The 22,781-nt window shown below is 38.9% G+C and overlaps 1 protein-coding gene and 1 pseudogene across 10 annotated transcripts in view; both read left to right on the forward strand.

The window, feature by feature from the left end:
* The window catches only part of PEX5L (peroxisomal biogenesis factor 5 like), a 274,524-nt gene that overhangs the window by 171,528 nt on the left and 80,215 nt on the right, over window positions 1–22,781 (forward strand). For all 10 annotated transcript variants that reach the window (XM_066241126.1, XM_066241128.1, XM_066241130.1 and 7 more), the window contains 4 exons: window positions 2,327–2,521; window positions 6,336–6,459; window positions 7,368–7,464; window positions 19,623–19,718. In XM_066241126.1, coding sequence (XP_066097223.1) covers window positions 2,327–2,521; window positions 6,336–6,459; window positions 7,368–7,464; window positions 19,623–19,718 — 512 coding nt within the window. The remainder of the gene's footprint in view (window positions 1–2,326; window positions 2,522–6,335; window positions 6,460–7,367; window positions 7,465–19,622; window positions 19,719–22,781) is intronic.
* On the forward strand, window positions 17,566–18,401 carry LOC136311971 (large ribosomal subunit protein uL30-like; annotated as a pseudogene).

Consider the following 22,781-nt stretch of genomic DNA (forward strand, 5'->3'; position numbering starts at 1 on the left):
AATAAGTGCATTAGCATGTGCCAAGCGTTTGTTTCACATTCCTGGGGAAAGAACAAAGGAACAGGGAGCTCAGAACAAACACAGGAAGTGCTGAGGACAGTTTGGAGGGGAAAAGAGTGTTAGCTGAGCCAAGTTTGAATCCACAATTCACTCTTAACAAATTCATTTATTCTGCATGGTAAAAAGCAGACATAGAATTAAATTAATATTCACCTGTTATTATTTATTACAAACATACTAACTATAGACAAGTAGACAAGTCCTGTATAATTTGCTTCTAAAAGGAGTGTGGGAGCAAGTGACTAATTCCTAATTGTTTCTACGATTAGTAAAAAGACATATTTGGCATTCCAGAGACGGTTTTCTACTTCTTTCCTTCTATTATAAGGAAATCACGGTGGGTCTAGAATTCCTGCTGATATTACGGGGGCCTGGCTATTTTTATTTAAACATTCAAAGGATATGAAATGTGTGGCGTCCTCACCTCCCTTGGCTGCGTGCCACACTTACATCGTAGACATCAAGCCAGGCGGCTTAGCTCTGAAAGCCACCTCTCCCCCTGTCCCTACTCACGTCCTTGTTAGCCACAAAGCACTCCTAGGGTCTCAGAGCATCTGAGCATCGGAAAGGGGCTTCCATCTCCTCAGGAAGACTCGAATGAGATCAGTTGACACTTTCCAGCCATGATAAATGTACTTTACAGCGTCTTCTGTAGATTCAATATCTTTGTCTCATCCTCCATTTTATCCCCAGTGGTTTTTCCTTTCTGGAGCTGACTCTTGCCTGAAATAAAAAGAATCAGGAAAAATAGAAGATCAACTAAAAAGAAAAAGAACTAAAAGAAACATCACAAATTGACCACCAAAGAATGGAAATGACATTTATTGAGTACTCATTCTATACTTGGCGTTGCATACATTCAATTTACATATCAGAAAATGTAATCTCTGTATCATACCTAAAAGATATTTATGTATCATTCCATATTTTTCAGATAAGGAAACTGAAACTCAGAGAGGCCAAGAAACTTACTCCAAGTCACACAGCTAAGCCATAGAATAGCCAAGTCTTTCCACTTCGCCATCAACATTACAACCCCTGTGATTTATTACTGAAACCAGAAGACAAGATCAGGAAGAGTAAAGCCTGACACACTGGCTTAAGGATCCCATGGGGATGCCTAGCTCGTGAGGACAACACGGTACTAAGGAAATCCTGGCTGTGAGCTCAGTTGAGCCCTGCCCCTGCCCTGAGTGCAAGGGGAATTAGGTGGAGGCGAGTTGAGACAGCAACAAAAAATCCATTCCCTACCAAGAGGAGAAGCAGGGAGATCAGAAAGAAGCAGTGGTGGCACCAAGAAGGGTTAACACAAGGAGTTCTGCTGGCACTTCGGTGGCTTTTCTAAGCTAGCTGGGTGAGAGACCCTGAGCCAAGAAGCCACCAGGCCCGTTCTGAAGCCAGCCTCTCCGCTGTAAAGGCTGGTGGGGAGGGAGTGCTGATGGCACTTGCTCTCACCAGAAATTCACAGTTCTCACAGTGAGCTAGTCAAACACTGGGTACTTACACTGTAAGAGCAAGAGGAATGAAGAGTTTCAAAGCTTGCCTTTTAAATTTCCATTTGCCAAATTTGCATTTGAGCAAATTATTATTTCTACCTACATTACAGTATTTAATACCATGTAATCAACCTACTAGGAAGTAAAAGTCTAACTGTTTTATGATTTGTTACATTGAAATTTAAATTTGCATAGTAAACAGCAAATACATTAACATATGTACCTATTTATCAACTATGGATTATAAAACATCCAGTTGAGTCCAAACAGCAAGACATTTTCTGATTGAACAAGCATGTTTAATTAAATAAAAGAGAATTAACAATATTTCTTTATACTTGTTTACTTTAATAGTTTGAAATTAAAACACAAAGACATTCAGAAACTTTACCAAATCATCCTCGTACTGTTTCACAATCACATCTCTGAAAATGATAGATTGACTCTTGTTTGCAAAACTGTGCTCTAAAATAAACCTCTCTATGAATAAAGCAAAGCAAGAAAGTAAATAGTACCTGAACTCAGATTCAATGTTATCACCTTAATTTCATTCAAACTTTCATCACTGGTGAGGCTGATCTATTGATAAATCCTGCTTTGCAGTTTTGTGCCATGCAACAAAAGAGCAGGTACCAAACCTCCCCGTGTAAATGCAAACTATCTTTATAAATCACTGGTGAGCTAACTTAATTTGGTGCTTCTAACCTACACTGCAAACACAAATTCAGAGCATTGAGTGGGTTTATCTTAACCTCTTTCATCTCTAATAGTATTGACCACAGGCTTAGATCTCCTTGACCTGAGTGAACCTGTCTCGCAAGCCCAAACCAAAGCCAGGAAGTTGGAGGCCTCATCGAAAACCTCATCCCTCAAGAAGAAGGCTGATGGAGCTGATCTCATCGGTGCGGATGCAGAACCAAGAGGCCAGCCTCTTCGAGGCTCCGAAACATCATCCTTAGATTTAGGTGAGGGGATAGCTAGTGTCTGTTGCTGCTTGCCCTTGAACTTGATAAATAAGGAAGTTTCCACAGTTGTCATTAAACCTATAGGCAAAAGAGTAGAAAGATTAATTCAGTGTAGAAAACTGGGCAGGACACATTTCATTTTTTCTTGGATTATGTAACAGTTGGGAGCTCAACTTTGCATAACCAATGTGGATTCATTCATTTATTTATTCAACTCACATGTATTGAGAGTTCTTTACAGATGGCAGGCACCATACTAGGCACTGGAGTTACAAGTAAAAATCAGACATGAATATTGCTTTCTAGGATAATTCAGTCTAGAGGCAGAAAAAGAGAGAGAGAGATTGAAGAAGAGAAAAAGAGAGAGAAGGACAGAGAGAAAACTTTAACACAAAGTCCAGAAACAACCAGACAGAATGGTAACATATAATAAGTATGGACCCATTCAATATAATAACAGCTATTATTTATGGGTAGCTTATGATGTCCAGGACTGTGTTACATGATTTACATATATTATACCTTTAATTCATCCCAACTTTTCGAAATAAGTGAGAAACCAGGTTTTCAAATTTAAATATCTTGCCCAACATCTCAGTTAGTATGAAGAACAGCTAGAATTTGAGGCCAGCTCTAATTAACTTCAAAGCCAGTGTTTTATTCCCAATACATTTTCTTGAGAAAGGAGAGCTTAACCCCAGTTCATGGAACCATGCAAACTAAGCTCTCCTTTCTCAGAAGAAATAAAGGTGCCAGGTATTTTAGAAAGCCAAAAGGAACATGTACTTCTCCAGGCTATAACTGACTGGTGTGTATGTGTATACATGTGTGTGTGCACAAATAGAAATAAAATTAGCATATTAGTAACTTATCGAAAGGTTGTGAACATTAAGGGGGATATATACGTGAAATCACTTAGCACTGCGATGTGTACATGTTGGTCATGAATTAATTTATTCATTTGTTTAGTACACATTCCTCTGAATACCTACTATGTTCCAAACTATGTGCTAGGAATACAAAGATAAGTAATACCTTGGTTAAATTTACATTCTCTCTTAGTTTACACTCTACTGGGGAGATAAGAAAAATGATTAAAATAAAATATGCACTGTAGTAGCCCCCCGTATGCAGTTTCGCTTTCTGAAATTTCAATTACCCGTGGCCAACCACTGTCTGAAAATGTTAAGTGGAAAATTCCAGAAATAATCAATTCATAAATTTTAAATGGCATGCCAGTCTGAGTAATATGATGAAGTCTCAGGCTGTCCAACTGCATCCTGCCCAGGGTGTGAATCTTTCCTGTGTCCAGTTCACCACACTGTATCTGCTACCTGTCCGTTAGTCACTTAGAAGCTGGCTCAGTTATCGGATTGATTGTTGTGGTATTGTAGTGCTTATGTTCAAGTAACTTGTATTTCACTTAATAATGGCCCCAAAGCACAAGAGTAGTGATGTTGGCAATTTGGACATGTCAAAGAGACTCCATTAAGTTCTTCTTTTAAGTGAAAAGTGAAAGCTCTCTATGAAATATGGAAAGAAAAATATCATATGCTGAAGTTGCTAAGATCTATTATGGTATGAACAAATCTTTTATCAGTAAAATTGCTTAATTTTAAAATTAAACTTTATCACAGGTATACATGTATAGAAAAAAAGTACGTGTGAGGTTTGGTACCACCACAGCTTCAGGCATCCACTGAGGTACCCTCTACATGTTGTAATAAAGGGAAACCCAGATTGTTTCCTGTGAGAGCACCTTCATAGAAACCCTGACCCAGCCAGAGGGCTGTAGAAAGTGTCTTATAGGAGGTACTATGTGAGCAGAGGCTTGAGGGATGAGTAGGAATTTTCCAGATGAAAAAAATATGGATCAGAGATAGGTGGGGAAGAAGGGACAGATGCAGAAGTGAAGAGGATTCACACACAGACTGAACTGACAAACACACACAAAAATGTCTTTTCAAGCAAATACAAGTATTGTAATATCATTAAAGTAATGAGAAATAAGTCTGAGAGTCCCTAGGTTTCAGAATGTGAGGTGCAGAGATAAGAAGGAAGATTAAGATAATGGGAGTTCGTGGATGCCATGCTCTTGAGTTTGGGGGAAGGCAGGATGAGGGTCTTACACATACAAATGACAGCAACAGATTCTGCTCTTTAAAAACTCTTCTCATTACTTCTCGACCTTTTGGCTAAAATCAAGTGTAGAATCTGTTCTCATCAATTTAAAAAAAACTTTTCTCTGGTGGATGTATAGAAAAAGAAGGGGGGGAAAAAGAAAGAGGAGTAAAGAGACCAATACAGACATCTAAGGTAATGACAGAGGGGATAGTTAGAAAGAGACAAATTTAGAAAAAATTAAAACAGGACTTGTAGACTGAGTAGACATGTGTATACCAGCACGGAAGACACAGAATGTGCCAGACTGTATGATGAGAACACAAGAGGACAAGGAGGGAAGAAGTCAAGGAGGAAACTATTGAGTGCAGTTTGAACCGGCTGGACAGGGTGGGGCAAAAGTACATTGACAGTTCTTTGTATGGAAAATAATACAATATTAATCAATAATAATATAAGCATAAACTGTGTTTTGCATACTCAAACTGTAAACCTATTTTTGCTCCACCCTGTATTTGAGGAAACTGTGGAATTTCTCTGTGGAGATGTCCAATAGACTGTTAAGTACATAGATCTAGAACTCAGGAGAGAGAACTGAACAAGAGATGGAGATTTGAACATCTGAAGCCTATGAATGGATATCCTATTCATGGGTGTAGATGACGTCACCCAAAGATCGACCATAGAGAAAGGGAAGACCCCACCACAGGTTTCAAACCAGTTGCATACACAGGGTCTCCTCTCTCCTGCCTCATTCCTCCATGAGGCCTGTCTCTTTGGGGGGAATCTTATCTCTAATACTTCCTCACCATAAATATGTTCCAGGTTTATTCAGTTACATGTGAATAAATGAAATCTATTACGTTTGTATAAGGATATGTTATTAAACACAATACAATACAATATAATACAATATACATGTAAATGAAACAATTTTCTCTGCTTTTTGAGAAATTGTCTTGTGTAAGAAATTATAAAAATATTTCGTTGAAATAACTTTGGAAGACACTGACTACAAACCTATCTGTTTACAAAGGAAAAAAAATGAACCTCAAATTGTTTAAGTGGTTTGTTTACAGTCACATTTGTGAAGGAGAAAGAACCTATCCAAAGTCTTTATCTGTAAGAATTAAGCCACAGGGAGAAAATGGTTCTGGCAATCTTTTGGCTCCACATTGCCTCCTTTCTCTCCATCCTCATTATTAATTTCCTCCTTTGGCAAGAAATTAAGCAGTCTGTACAAAAGCTGTGAGAGGTGTTCTAGTTTCTTTTCATCCTCTTTTAACAGGGAGGCTCTCTTAACAGAATTTCTTTCTAGAAACAGGCCAGGAGTGCCTCAAAGCCACCATCTTAGCTGGAGGCCAACGGGATATATACTCCATATGCTCCTTCCCATGGGATTCCATGGGCTCATGCACAGAAGTTATAATGCACATAGCTCTTGAAATAAACTCAGGTAAAACAACTTGATTATTTAACTGTAAAAGTGATCTACTTTCTTTAATAGGTCTCATTTTTTATTTAGCTGCTCATGTTTTCATTTTCGTGTGGCCTTAAAATATTGGTCTAGGGTTTGAAAACATCAGTTGAGTCAAGTTCACTTGTATAACTTCTTAATCTTAACCTTCCTTCTTCTCTCTGCACCTCACATTCTACCCCTGTTTCCCTCGCCCCCTTCCTGTCTCCATACTAGACATTCAAACCCAACTGGAAAAATGGGATGATGTTAAGTTTCATGGAGAACGCAGTAGCAAGGGTCATCCAATGGCAGAGAGAAAATCATGCTCATCTAGAACTGGATCAAAAGAACTTTTATGGTAAGGTTTTCAATATCAGAAAATAGCCATTTCTGTGTCGAGTGCCTGGGTTTTCCTTTCACATACTGAAATAGTCAATGAGAGAAGTCAGCATGCCATGTATAACCCCTTACATAGCAATGTTAATTATTGTGATTTCTAAAACTAAATTATTTCATCTAAATTGTCAAATCAGTCAATAAAGATTCTGGTGGATTCCTAATTCAGTATTCAATATTTGTTGATAATATTCTCAATGTGTAATTGAGCTGATCAAAATATGGGTGCATTTAATATATTGCATGAATGATTGTTAAATGTTTCTGGTTACCCAGGTAACCTCTTTTTTTTAATGGTTATTTTAACCTTTTTTAAAAATGTTCTTATTTTTAATTTATTGTGTTTTCTCTGACTTTCTTAATCATCACTGTCAGATAATGTACTATTTAAGGGTAATCCTTTGAGGCCATGAGAAAAATTGGCTACCAGAATTTTACCATATTTTTAAAGCTTTCTAAAGGACCATTAGTTTTAGTCTCCTATTGCCCTCACACATTCTACTTATTATGACATTTTATGTTCTATATAAAGATTAAATCACACCTGAGACGTTTTGTGAGAATCTCTCTTTCCTTTAAAACAATAGTCTTTAACAAAGCAGAACGTTCTGTAACAAGAATGGTATTGCACTTATTTACTTTTTGCACATGATTGAACTGAATTCTAAATCAGACATAATAACACCAACATATCACAGTCGCTTAAATTCCAAAGATGGTCATTATAATAAAAAACATATAAAAGTTATCTTTTTCATCAGAGCTTTGTTACTGTGGCTCTCAAGGATCCAAATTCTTGAGGTGTGTTGGCTGGGTGTCTAGCTGAATCTGTTTCTCAGTGTGCATTGTGTCCCCCATTCCTTCGCACAGGTCTTCAGAGCATAGATCTCAGCCCGAACTGAGTGGTGGGAAAAGTGCCCTGAACTCTGAGTCAGCTTCAGAGTTGGAGTTAGTGCCGCCAGCGCAGGTAACAAATCCATTCTTCAATGAACCCACCTTTTCTAACAGAAAATTTATAGCCTAAATATTTTATTTAAATTTTCACAGCAAGTTCTAAGTATGTTTGCTATATTTTGTATTACATATGCTTTCTTCTTCTTCTTTTTTTTTTTTTTTGACAGAGAGAGTCAGAGAGAGGGACAGATAGGGACAGACAGACAGGAAGGGAGAGAGATGAGAAGCATTAATTCTTCATTGTGGCACCTTAGTTGTTCATTGATTGCTTTCTCATATGTGTCTTGACCGGGGGTTACAGCAGACCGAGTAACCCCTTGCTCAAGCCAGTGACCTCAGGCCCATGCTGGTGGGCCTTGCTCAAACCAGATGAGCCTGTGCTTAAGCAGGCGACCTCAAGGTTTTGAACCTGGGTCCTCCACATCCCAGTCCTATGCTCTATCCTCTACACCACCGCCTGGTCACTCAGTATCTGTCTCAATATTTAATATATATATACATATATATTTGACTGGAAAATGTATTAATGAAGTCACTGTGGATTTAGCACTTTTTTCTTTTTCTACTATTTATTCTTCTATGACTTGGCAATACAAAATTTGCACTACTTCATCATTAGCACCACTGATGTACAGAACACAAAAAAGAAGAAATTACATCTTGAGTGGTCATTTACATCTATGCCCTGTGGAACAGATATTTACACATCAAGATCCTAACTGTCATGTTAAAATAAGTTTCATGGGAGGAATAAGTAATTATCGTATTAGTAATAATGGTAATACTAAGAGCTACCATTTGTGAATGTGGTGACTAAGTATTAGGGACTTGACTGTGTGCTTTTCCCATGTTATAGCTAATACTGAAATAATCCTGTGAATTATTATTAGTCTCATTTTGAAAATCTTTTAAAGGGTCTCATTGAAGTCAAAATCCTTTTCCTAGAGAACCCACCTGTCTGCCGACTACTGACTCTCAACTCCCATGCAACCGGCTTGTCTATACCTAGTTCTCACCTCCGGTTAAGACTACCGAGAAGGCCAAGTCAGTTTCAATCTTTTCATTCACTCAAACACTTTACGAGGGTACAGCCATGACATAGAATCACAAAGTTCTCTTAAGAAATGTGTCTACGTTCACACACTCTAAAATTTAGTTGAAAATAAGATGAGTAGAGTGTAGTAAGCCAGAAAATTTTTCTTGAGTTTACTAAGTGAAATAACTGAAATTAAGAGGAGAAATACATTGTCTAAGAGGAGAATTACTTGTCTGAGGTCAAGTAAAGAAATAATTATGATAAGAGCAAATATTATTGAATGCTACAATAAAGCCTTCTAATATATAGTTCATTTAACCTGAAAAATGGCTCTATGAGTTCATTCATAACCCTCATTTTATAGATGGGGAAACTAAGGCACAGTGAAATTAAGAAAATCGTCTATGCATCCACAACTAGTAAGTGGCCGAGAGAAGGAGGACAAAGAGACAAAATGCAAGTCCCCTGAAAGCCTTTCTGGGCCACTAAATAGCAACCCACAAACACATACACCTCACCCTGCGCAAGAGAGGGGTGGACATATTCCACCTAGAACTCTGTAGAAAACAAGTCAATTCACATCCAGAACACCCCTGGTAAGCTTAATGAATTGTAAATATAGCATGAACTGTATTTTCTTCTTCTGTGTTCATTCTAAATATATCTTTTCTTAAAAAGCAAATTGATAAAACGTATTAAGAGAAACACTTCTTGATAAATGCATTAGAAATTTAGACTTGACTAAACTAATTGGTACTATTTTATGAACTGAAATCCTTGGAACGATTTAATGTAGCACTAGAACATTTGTTTCAGCAGCAGGGAGAGACTTGGTACAGGTGGGTTGCTGTACATGAAGCTGGAGGGGCAGAAGATCAGATGGGGTCCAGGTTGCCGTGGAGACCCACAATGCATGTAACTCATTATTCCAATGACTGCTACTCCTCTTGCTAGCTGTCTGATTTCATCCCACCACATTGTCCTACCACTGACCCACCAGTGTACCTTTAAGCAAACACAATGTGCTTTTGAAAAGTTGTATGAGATTCCCAAAATTGTCCTTCAAAACAATTTAAAATTCACTATGACAGTTCTGTCTAGCTGAATCATAGCGAATACTTTTAGAGGGGTACCAATTATTTGTAAAGAATGTATACATTTATTTTAAAAAAACACAGCTTGTTTACTTATCAAGATTTCCCTAAACTAAAAAAATTTATAATCTTTTAGTTTTAATTCCAGCCTATGGTTAAATTAGGAAATGTTCATGAGTTTGGGATTTTATCATCTGAAATACTAAGTCATTCAAATGGAGAAGCATGCCTGACCAGGCGGTGGCACAGTGGATAGAGCATCAGACTGGGATGCGAAGGACCCAGGTTTGAGACCCCGAAGTCCCCAGCTTGAGCGCAGGCTCATCTGGCTTGAGCAAAAAGCTCACCAGCTTGGACCCAAGGTCGCTGGCTCGAGCAAGGGGTTACTCGGTCTGCTGAAGGCCCGCAGTCAAGGCACATATGAGAAAGCAATCAATGAACAACTAAGGTGTCACAATGAAAAACTGATGATTGATGCTTCTCATCTCTCTCCATTCCTGTCTGTCTGTCCCTATCTATCCCTCTCTCTGACTCTCTCTCTGTCCCTGTAAAAAAAACAAAACAAAACAAAAATAAATGGAGAAGCAAAAAGATAGGCTGAGTAATCTACTTTAATCTACTTTTAATAAAATGCAAAAGGATATTTTTACTGTTAGAGGATACTGTTCCTAAATATATGATCTCTTTACATAGATTAAATTATAAAGATAATATAAAAACTCCACTTAAAACTGACTTGCAAACTATTCAGGTAAACAATTTCAGCTCACTAGAACTTGTTACTGCTCCACTATCAGATAGTTCACAGGAAAATCAAGAAAATGTTTTCTTATCTCTCAAGCCAACATAAATTATTGTAGACTCAACAGGTAAGGGCTACATTAAGCCTTGCTTAAAAATCATATCTCAGAATCAAAGAAAATGGAAGTTCACGATGAGAATAATATTTTTATTATTGACTTTTAGAGAGAAAGAGAAAAAATAAACATTGGTTTGTTCCACTTTTTTACACATTCTTGATTGATTCTTGTATGTGCCCTGATGGGGGAATCAAACCCGCAACCTGTTGTATGGGGACAACACTCTAACCAACAGAACTACCCAGCCAGGGTAAGAATTATGTTAGCTCATTTTCTTATCAAGATGATGAGGAAAGACATAGTCTAGTCTCTTCCAGATAGTGTTTTGAATACACTATTAAGGTGGCAAGAGATTATAACAAATTATATCATCTCTATATATTTAAGAATAAAAATTTTTGATACTTCATCAAACTGCATAATTAGTATTCCCTGGAGTTAAATATTTAAAGAAATTATGCAATCTGAAAAATTAGAAAACATTTGAAGAACTGAAGAAAAACACAGAAAGTAGTGATGTAAAATTAGCTCTTTCCATAAATGGGTTGATACAGTGGTGAGGCAAAAGAAAAAGAATCCAACTTCTGCTAGAGAGTGATGGTTCAAGCATTTCTTCTTCAAGTCTGGACACGAGAAGGAGAGCTCCAACACAAGCGCTGTCCATCTGAGCTGGGCTTCGTGAGGGTGTGCACAACCAGGCCCTCTGGTACTTAGTCATAATCTTGTAACTCTGATTTTTCTGACTTTGGCTCAGCAAATGATTCCTTCCATGTACATATAATCCCATCATGTTGGCAGTGTCCTTAAACAGAACAATATAAACTTTAAAATGTAAGTGCAGATATGTTTTCTAAATTTTTAAAGGAGTACAAAAGGAAATGCACTTAATAGCTGTCATATTACACACTTCATAGAATATTTCTATTCTGTTCTTTGAAAAGCTTACAGTAATTTTGGAAATTAATATCCCCATTTTTCAAATGAGTAATGCATCTTTGAAAGCAAAGCAATTTTCTCAAGGTGGCACAGCTAAGGAGGAGAGGAGCAACACTCAGTTCACACCCATCACACACAACTTGGAATCAGCCAAATCAAGCTTGTCCACCTGTGAGAATTCCCAAATCATCTATTTCCATTCTCATTGCAAGCCTGATGATTACTTATGTTTATAGGGTTAATATGCCTTGTGATTTTAAAGAACATTTATCACTCTCTTCCAGAAACTTTTTCAGATAAATTAAGATTGTCATCTGATCTGAAGCCAAAGACAATTTTGTGCCACATCCTGCCAAATTTGTTCTCAAACTCTTACTCTTAGAAATATTGGTGGCTTCCAGTTCAATTCAACAAATGTAATTAAATGCCTACTATTCATAAAGCTATAGCGAGGCAGTGAAAAACTTAGAAAGAACAGTTTTGATAATAAGAAGTTTAGAGACCTTTATGTTTAATAGAAACAGACAGTGTACTATAAATATAGTTTTGCTTATTGGAAGACAGTACCAGAGCCACACCCACAATCCCTTTCCTTTCCTAGACACACACAGTGAGCTACCAATGAGGACAGAAGCAAGCAAAGATGAAAGGAAGGAAATAAGAAAGGCAAGGACAGGCAGGAAGCCAAGAAGGAAAGAAAGAAAGCTCAAAAATCATTTTCAGCTTAATAGGAAATCTGTACACAGTAGGTACTCAACAAATACTTGTAGTAAAAGAGAGAGAGAGAGAGAGAAAATGATAATTAAAGGAGAAAAATAAATGCTTGTCAAATTTAATAATTTGTAACTAGTGGCTAATGGTTAAAGGGTAGAAAAAATAAAAAGACAAAATTTAATTCTTGATCATTTTGATGTTAGTTTCAAAAATACCTTTCAGCTATCCCTGATAATAGACTGTCTATCTTTTTTTGAAACCAGCACTGATTTGCCTTGATATTCTACAACATAGACTTTCATAGTTGGATGGACATGGGGACCATCTGTTCCCTCCTTGCACCAAGCTCTGAGAGTTTGCTCTTTACACTTAAGGTAGAGCTTTTTGTGTGTGTCTTCAATGATAAATTTCTGCTGACTAAGAAAAAGCAATATGAGCATCTATCTCAATGAAGCAAGTGTTTAAATTATCTTTTCTAGTGTAAGAATCCAACTAGTCTTCATTAACCACTGAACAAAAGTGCTCTAGGCACAGATTTTTTTTTATGTATTTCTAAAGTCACCTCTCAGAAGTATTAACCAGAAAGATAATAACAAAAGCCTAGTTTATTGAGCACTTACTATGTTCTGAGCAGTTGTGTGTGTATTTACATGAATTATTATACTCAATTCTTATATGGAGTCCATAAGCAAATACACACTTTGCAGATGAGAATACTGAGGATTACAGAGATTGAGTAATTTGTCCAAGATGACCAGTTTGACTCCAGAGATGAGACTTTTCACAACTGCGCTATATTGTAACCCAAGGTATGCTAGTTGTTATATTTTTCTATTCTACAGTTAAGCAGATCCCTTTCCCCCCTCCATTTCTTTTTAAAAGATGCTGAGCTTTTAAACAATGTGTTTTGGTGGAAGATCTTTGGCAATAACGTCAAGTCAGTTTTATGAAAAGCAACGAATGACTGGCATCGAGATTAGCTAACAGAGTTATTCTAGGACAACCACAGCAACAAATACAGTCATTTTGAAATCATAATTTTGATCACAATCATAATTTTGAATAGGATAACATAACCCTTTTAAAAATGTAACAATTGTCCTAGCAAAATTCTTCTCAAAGGAAGTTATTAATTTCTTTCTTCTTTCCTTTAACCTAGTGCTTATCATTCAGAGCAATCAACAGCTGGAGAAACTAAATGCTTTCTTCTTTGGAGACTGTAATACCCTAAAATCCAATTAGCTTAAACCAATTGAAATGCTGTTTTTAAGGCCAAGGCACTTCCAGGGCTTTGCTGTAACTATGGAGCATTTTTTCAAAATCACACAAAGAAGAATAGAAATGTCTATGTCAGAGTACATTTGTGAAGAAGTACTTAATGCCAATACCTAGACCAGAAGTTAGCATAGTGTGGTCCCTACACCAGCCCGGTCAGCATCCCTTAGGAACTTGTTAGAAATGCAGATTCTGGGGCTTTACCCCACCTACTGAATCAGAACCCCTGGGGTGAGTGAGCAGCAATCTGAATTTGAACCAGACCTCCAGGTGATCCTGATGCCCACTAAAGCTTGAGAATAACTGTGCTACCACAACAGCTGCAACTCAAACTTCTGGGTGCAATGGTCTTGTTTGCCATTCCTTTAGGTAAAGACTAAGCATTATTTGTAGTTCACCAGCATTATTTACATATGTTTTCCCATATCACAGGTTTGCCTATAATCTTTAGTTGCATTCTAATTTCAGCTTGCAAACTGCCTTTGTTTACTTTCAGTATTTACCTACATTTTATAATATTTATCACATGCTTCTTTGGGCAAAATATAATATATGGCTTTAAAATGTGAGGTAGATAACATTTGTTTAGTTATAATCTAAAGCCTTTCTAACAATGTGGAACATAGCATTTACCTAAATAGCAATTGTACTAGCAAAATAAATTTTCATTTGCACAGTAAGATTCTATTTATACTTGCTGTTCTGAGTGGCAAAGAAAATACGAACTATAAGTATAGAATCCTGAGAGAGAGGTTTTCCTTTCATCCTGCTGTATCGTGCCCTTTGCATCCTGTGACTCATGAAACACTTGGGTAATAAAACATTAATGAGGAGAAGCTGGTGACAGTAATGGAGTCCTGTTAGGTCAGATTTCACAGGAAAGACAGATCATATTTCACTGTTGAAAAGTGCCTCTAATAAAAGGAGGTAGCTTGTGACAAAATTTTGGTGCTTTCTTTTTCTCCTCCTGTTACCATTGAAGATTCATTCATGCCATTATTATATAAATGCCCAAAGTTCATGTCTTACCATGTATACACAGTTTAAAATGGACTTGTTTGTTTATTTTATTAGTAAGGGAACCAGCAAGAAGACAAGAGAGTTGGTTCCAAAAGCAAAGGTTTAAAGGACAAAGACTTTTATAACTAGTTGGGAAAGAAATGGCAAAATAAGTTTGCCAAGACAGAAAGAAGATTATTTAACACAGTGGTCCCCAACCCCCGGGCTGTGGACCGGTACCAGTCCGTGAGCCATTTGGTACCAGTCCGCAGAGAAAGAATAAATAACTTACATTATTTTCGTTTTATTTATATTTAAGTCTGAATGATGTTGTTGTTTTTTTTAAATGACCAGATTCCCTCTGTTACATCTGTCTAAGACTCACTCTTGACACTTGTCTCGGTCACGTGATACATTTACCCATCCCACCCTAAAGGCCGATCCGTGAAAATATTTTCTGACATTAAACTGGTCCATGGCCCAAAAAAGGTTGGGGACCACTGGTTTAACATACTACAAGATAAAAATAGTATTAGCTTCGGGGTTAATTTTTTAACCAGGCCATAACACCCTAACAATTTATAAACGTTAAAAGGTTGTAGCCTGACCAGTGGTGGCGCAATAAATAGAGCATCAGTTTGGGAGTCTGAGGCCCGAGGTGTGAAACCCCCAGATTGCCAGCTTGAATTCAGGCTCATCTAGCTTGAGTGCAGGTTCGCCAGCATGAGCATGGGATCATAGACATGATTGCATGTTCTCTGGCTTGATCCAAGGTCACTGGCTTGAGCAAGGGGTCACTGGCTCAGCTGGAGCTCCCCAGTCAAGGCACATATGAGAAGCAATCAATGAACAACTAAAGTGATGCAACTAGGAGTTGATGCTTCTCATCTCTCTCCCTGCCTTTCTCTCTTTCTCTCTCTCTCTCTCTCTCTCTCTATTTCTCTCTCTCTCTTTCTCTCTCCCTCTATCTCTCTCTCCCTCTCACTAAAAAAAAATTTAAAAATGGTTGTAAACCATCTTTACCTATATATTTGTTAGTCAAATATTGTGACCCAAGAGTCTGATATGCACTGAATAGTAGCCAGCAAAAAGATATGTTTACAACCTAATCCCCAGAACCTGTGATAGTTCATTTCCCTTGTATTTTTGGATCCCTGACTCCATTGTCTGGTTTAGAAGCAGGTAGTAGCCACTTCCACAGGGCTCACAGAAGAAGGGAGGATAACTTGTTCATGGTGGTCATTGAACCTGGCCCATCCCAGAGCAAGGCACTGGTGCATAGGCAAGCTCCACCCTCATCACCTTTCTGCTTCTCATCCCAGGTTGTTCTGGAGGCTCCACCACTGAGCTGCTCACAGGCCTTGCTCTGACTAGGCACCTTATGAGAGCTTCCTGCACCCACTTCCCACCCCAAAACCAGGATATTACTAATACAGAACTCTGCCACTCCAGGCATAGGACAAAAAAATCCCCTCTCAAACTCCTGAAATTCTCCTTAGCCTCCCAGATTGGCCATGAAACCTTGACTGAAAGCACATAGTCACCCTCTGGGAGTAGGGGAGAGAGACACCACCTTTCATTCCTTCACTCACTCATCCATTCATTCATTCATTCATTCATCTGTTCCCTGAGAGCATATTTCTAACAAATATTTATTGAATATTTTTGAAGCAACTATTATTTGCAAGAGATACAAGGAACACAGTAAATACATCAAAGAGAAGAAACAATGTTTCAATAAAGAAGCCTCACCTTCTTTCTTTCTTTATTTTTTTATTTTATTTATTTATTTTTTTTTTGTATTTTTCTGACGCTAGAAACGGGGAGGCAGTCAGACAGACTCCCGCATGCTCCTGACTGGGATCCACCCGGCACGCCCACCAGGGGGTGATGCTCCACCCATCCAGGGCATCGCTTTGTTGCTACCAGAGCCACTCTAGCGCCTAGGGCAGAGGCCAAGGAGCCATCCCCAGCACCCGGGCCATCTTTTGCTCCAATGGAGCCTTGGCTGCGGGAGAGGAAGAGAGAGACAGAGAGGAAGGAGAGGGGGAGGGGTGGATAAGCAGATGGGTGTTTCTCCTGTGTGCCCTGGCCGGGAATCGAACCTGGGACTTCCGCACACCAGGCCGACGCTCTACCACCAAGCCAACCGGCCAGGGCTGCCTCACCTTCTTTAAAGCAAAATATAGTCTAAGACTGCTGTTTATATACTCAGAAGTGTTTATAATAATTACCACATTATTGTTTTCAGCCCACACTATTCTTTTTTTTAAGAGAAAGATATTTATTTATTTATTTATTTATTTATTTATGAGACTGAGAGAGAGACAGACAAACAGAAAGGGAGAGAATTGGAGGAGAGAGATGAGAAACATCAACTTGTAGTTAAGTCACTTTAGTTGTTCATTGATTGCTTCTCAGATATGACTTGACTGGTGGGGAGGGGAAATCAAGCCAAACCAGTGACCCCTTGCTCAAGCCAGCGACCTTGGAATCATGTCAATAATCCTACACTCAAGCCAGCAACCCCACGCTCAAGCCGAGGACCCCACAATCAAGCTGGTGACCCTGAGCTCAAGCTGATAACTTCAGGGTTTTGACCCAGAGACCTCAGTGTTCCAGGGTTGACAGTCAGGCAGCCCACATAATTCTTGAGAGGTTCTTAGTTGACTCCCTCAATCATGTATGAACCTCGAAGGGACAGCTTTTCTATATTTTGCATGTTTCTAAAATGGCCAGTTGAGCAAACCTTCTCCATGAGGGGCAGTTCAGTGCAGTGGTTATGAGCATGAACCCAAAGCAAGCACCAACCCTACCCACTTACTAGCCATGAGACTTTGGGTAAGTCAATTAAATTCTCTGTGTCTCAGAGTCATGAAGTCGATGGTAATACTTATATCACAGGTTCCTGCAAAGACAAAATGAGTTTTAGTATCTAATGGGTTTGATTTTTGGTCAGGGTACACAGGAAAAGTGACCATCTACTTTTCCACCCCTCCCCCTGCAGCCCCCTCTCCTCCCCTCCCATGGCCATGGCTTGAATGGTTCCAGCATGTTGGCCCTGGTGCTGAGGATGGCTCCATGGACTTGCCTCAGGCACTAAAATAGCTGTTGCTGAGCACTTAATTAAAAAAACAAAAAAACAAGCACTTGCTCTTTTCCCCTTTTCCCCTCTGGAACCATGGAGGGTGCAGAAGTGAAGAATAATGCTAATGTCAAAGAGAAGAAGAATGCTAATGCCAGAGAGAAGAAGAATGCTAATGCCAGACAGAAGAAGAATGCTAATGCCAGACAGAAGAAGAATGCTAATGCCAGTAAGAATAAGAAGAAGGTTCCTATTGTGCCAGAAACCCTGAAGAACAAGCGAAGGAATTTGACAGAGCTGAAGATCAAGCATCTGAGAAAGAAGTTTGCCCAAAAGATGCTCCGAAAGGCCAAAAGGAAGCTCATCTATGAGAAAGCTAAGCACTACCACAAGGAGTACGGGTAGATGTACAGAACAGAGGTTCGAATGGCTAGGATGGCGAGAAAGGTTGGCTATTTCTCTGTGCCTGTGGAACCCAAACTGGCATTTGTCATCGGGAGCAGAGGTATCAGTGGTGTGAGCACAAAGGTCCGCAAAGCACTGCAGCTTCTGCGCCTGCACCAGCTCTTCAACAGCACTTTCCTGAACTTCAACAAGGCTTCAGTTAACATGCCAAGGATCGTGGAACCGTGTATTGCATGGGCGTACCCAAACCTGAAGTCAGTAAATGAATTGGTCTACAGCCATGGTTATGGCAAAATCAACAAAAAACAAATTGCTCTGACAAATAACACATTAATCGCTTGATCTCTTGGTAAATATGGCATCATGAGCATGGAGGATATCTATGCTGTTGGAAAACACTTCAAAGGGGCAAACCACTTCCTGTGGCCCTTCAAATTATCTTCTCCACGTGGTGGAATGAAGAAAAAGACCACCCATTTTGTAGAAGGTGGGGATGCCAGCAACAGGGAAGGCCAGAAGAACAGGCTTATCAGAAAGATGAACTAAGGTTATCTACCATGGTTATTTTTAATCTGGTCCGTTAATAAATGGAGAAGTGATGGCTTTAAAATTGAAAAACAAAAAAGCACTTGCATGGAGAAAATTTGGAAATATTCTGAATGCTTTTGAAGAGAGTTCTGAACAAACATAGTACATCATACTTACCAGAAAATCCCTGGGAAGAGTGAGGGAGATTTATAAGCACTAATCGTGGAAACGCTTTCATAGTTAAGCAGAAAAAATACATTTATGATATTCCATCTATGGGCACATAAATATAAATGTAACTGCAAAGGAAGTAGTCTAGCAGTGCACCCCTTTTATTCTGTAATTAATTTTTTTTTCAAAAAGAATGTATTCATTGTGCCCTGGCTGGGTAGCACAGTTGGTTGGGGCATCGTCCCAATGTCCCAAGGTCACAAGTTTAATCCCTGGTCAGAGCACATACAGAAATCAATGAATGCACGGATAAGTGGAACAATAAATCGCCATTTCTCTCTTTCTCCCTCTCCTTTCCCTTCTCTTTAAAAAAAAGAAAATTTTTATTGTTTGTCAAATTGAAAATTAGTAACAGTTAAAAAAATTCCAGCAGACTCTTAGGGGGAGGTGTCTTCTGGAAATATTTGCATGTAGCTAAGCTGTGTGTCACATTGCTTGCTAATTGTGACAAAGCAGTTGGCATTATCAGACACGATTTTATGTAAATGATTATTACTTAACAGAGAGCGATGCCTAAGGAAATGGGACACGAGACAGATGCGAGCCGGGAGAGGGAAGGCAAAGAGAGGAGCCTCTGCAGGCGGGCCTGCGGCTTATTTAAACGGAAAGCCCTAGCTGCCACCTTCCTCTCTGCAGCCTTCCCAGTCTCACCTGAGGCTGGTCCTTCTAGCAAGCTGAGAGCTGGAACGTCAGCTTCTAATGTCGGTTCTGCACTCCCACTGCATGTTGGAATCATATGGGAGACTTACTAAAATATTAATGCCTGGCCCCAAGATCTTGGGACATTGGGCCTGGACATTGGTTTTAATATGGACCGGGCTGAGACCCTGGTAGGAGAATCATGTACGCACGCTCACACACATTTAGACACCTTTACAGTTTGGGCAATGTCATGTTTGCGAAGTCCTCCAACTGCCAATTCTAGGGGAATATGAGAAAAGGAAAATATTTGTACTTTTGTGTTACATGATTCCAATATTAGAACACCGTGTGTTTGGTTTATTTCAGGCGCGACTGACCAAAGAGCAGCGCTGGGGAAGCGCGCTGCTCTCCAGAAACCACTCTTTAGAGGAGGAATTTGAAAGAGCAAAAGCAGCAGTGGAGGTAATACTTTTTTAATTGTTTTGTTTCATGTTTCTGAGCATGGAATCCAAACTATCAAACTTCAGGATATACATGAAATGTGTCTTACTTTATAGACATGAAATAACCATAATTATGGTTGTTAGAAGTGAAGCCTGATACCAGAGAACTTTTGACTTCCTGTGAGGAGTGACTGGAGATAGTCCAGCCAATGGAGGGCCTATCTTGACTCACGTCATAATTTTTATTGTTAAGAGTATCCAAAACAGATATTAAGGTTTCGCTTTTTATGGCCGTCATATATACACACCACATCTTCTTTATCCAGGCATCTCTCAGTAGACTCTTAGTTTGCTTCCTTATCTTGGCTATTGCAAATAATGCTGCAGTGGACATAGAGATGCAGAGATGTGTATATCTTTTCAAATCTAAATAACAAAATTAATGAACAAACAAAAACAAACTCACAGGTACAGAGAACAAACTGCTGGTTGCCAGGTGGGAGAGGGCTTGGAGGGATAGATAAAAAAGTAAAGGGATTAAGATTGGCAATTGTACAGATTGGCAATTACAGAACAGTCTCGGGAATGTAAAGTGCAGCACAGGGAATATAGTCAATAATGTTATAATAACTATGTATGGTGTTAGGTGGGTACTAGATTTATGGGAGGATCACCTCATAAGTTATATAAATGTCTAACCACTATGATTTATACCTGAAACTAACATAATATTGAATGTCAACTGTAATTGAAAGTTTTTAGATTAAAAAATAAAAAAGAGTATTATAAACCATGACAATGCTGATAAATCAAATAAGGTACTTAATTTGAACAGTAATTTTCTAACTTATCCTTCTAAGAAGAAAGAAAATAAAGAGGAGGGGGGAAAGGAAGGAAGGAAGAAATAAGAAGGAAAGAAAGCCAAAAAAAAAAATAAAGGCAATCTTTGCTCTGTTATCCATTTTCTTTCTGGTCAGAAACACAAAGAGTGAATCACAGTGCCATCTGTGATACTCATCAAAGGTTTGCTAGATTGCTATTTGAGAGTGGAGCTCTTCACCAAGCCCAACTAGGAACTGGTCGGGATCTCCATTTCTATTACTGAGATGAAATCTTAAAATTGAAAGTATTCTTGTATTATGGCTCATTTAGGTGGCTATCATGCCATCAGAATTTGAATCAAATTATTGTACTATGAGCAATCTTTCAGCAACTCCATACTTGAAGTGCAATTAAATCATATTTCCAGTTTAATAGTAAAAGTACTTTGTATTCTAGGAAATAATTCCAGCCATAATTCCATATCATCATTCAGAAATCCAATAAGGAACACTTTCATCACAAAACATTCTACCCAAATTTCTTTTTTTAATTTTAACCATTTTTATTTTTAAAAATTAATGCATATTTAGAGCTCTTAAATGTGGTCAACTGGTATATTTAATTGAGACCAGCTGCATGGAGCCTATGCTCAATTTATCTTAAATGTAGATTTTTGCAGATTTAAAGCTTATTTAAATTTATCTTTGAACTCTTATTGTGTGAAGTACACTGAATTAGCATTAAAAAGAAGATTCTTTAAAACCATAGAATCTTGGATCAGTAGAGACAGAATTTATCTTGTCACATTTATAATGAGAAAGACAATGGGTTCACATTCAAAATGCTTCATTTTTTTTAAAATTTTTCTTAAGTGAGAAGCCGGGAGGCAGAGAAAGTCCCAAAGGGACAATGCTCTGCCATCTGCGGCTGTTGTTCCGTTGCTCAGAAACCAAGCTCTTTTAGCGCCTGAGGTGAGGCCATAGAATCATCCTCAATGCCTGGGGCCAACTTACTCCAACCAAGCCATGACTGCAAGAGGAGAAGAGAAAGATGGAGAAGGAGCAGGGAGAGGGGCAGGGGTGGAGAAGCCAATGGTTGCTTCTCCTGTGTGCCCTGACCAGGAATCAACCCTGAGACATCCAGACGCCAGCCAACACTCTACCACTGAGCCCAGTGGCCAGGGCCAAAATGCTTAATTTCAAAGTGAGATATCAACAGACAGAAATTATCCATCTACCTATCTATGTGTGTGATATATAGCTGTAGATATATATTGATGTACAGATACATACAAAATCATTTCATCTTAGTTTTGTAGAGACTTGAGAAGTCGTTTACCCCAGTGAGTCTCACAAAACAATTTTTTTTCTATTCAAGCATATTTGACAAATTATTTATTCACACATATCCTGTTTCTACTTGAACACTGCTAATAAGGGGCAACTCACTTCTTTCCAAGAAAACCTATTTCAGCCTAGCCTGTGGTGCCACAGTGGCTAGATGCTAACCTAGAACACTGAGGTCACTAGTTATAAACCCTGGGCTTGCCTGGGCAAGGCACATATGACAAGCAACGAGAGAATAGCTAGAGTGAAACACCTATGTCTCAGTCCACTTCCCACTCTCATAAAATCAATAAATAAATCTTAAGAAAGAAAAGAGCCCTGGCCAGTTGGCTCAGTGGTAGAGCATTGGCCTGGCGTGTGAAAGTCCCAGGTTTGATTCCCAGCCAGGGCACACAGGAGAAACGCCCATCTGCTTCTCCACCCCTCCCCCTCTCCTTCCTCTCTGTCTCTCTCTTCCCCTCCCGCAGCCAAGGCTCCATTGGAGCAAAGTTGGCCTGGGTGCTGAGGATGGCTCTATGGCCTCGGCCTCAGGCACTAGAATGGCTCCAGTTGCAACAGAACAATACCCTAGATGGGCAGAGCATTGCCCCTGGTGGGCTTGCTGGGTGGATCTTGGTCAGGCACATGTGGGAGTCTGTCTCTCTGCCTCTCTGCTTCTCACTTTAAAAAAAAATACAAAAAAAAAAAAAGAAGGAAAGGAATATTATTTTTGTTTGGACAGTCCTAACTACTATTAAAAAGCTCTTCCCTGCTTGATGCTGAAATTGGCCTACCAGCAACTTCAAGTTTTGCTTAGTGTTGACTTTGCCCTCTCTGGAACAAGGCAGAATTAGTTGAATTTGTTCTCTACATGATGCCCACCTCACCCCTTGAAGCCTTATCTTTTGGTTTTCCCTTGTCTCTCCTCAGTTATT

The sequence above is a fragment of the Saccopteryx bilineata genome, chromosome 8 (assembly GCF_036850765.1).
Source record: "Saccopteryx bilineata isolate mSacBil1 chromosome 8, mSacBil1_pri_phased_curated, whole genome shotgun sequence".
Lineage (NCBI taxonomy): Eukaryota > Metazoa > Chordata > Mammalia > Chiroptera > Emballonuridae > Saccopteryx > Saccopteryx bilineata.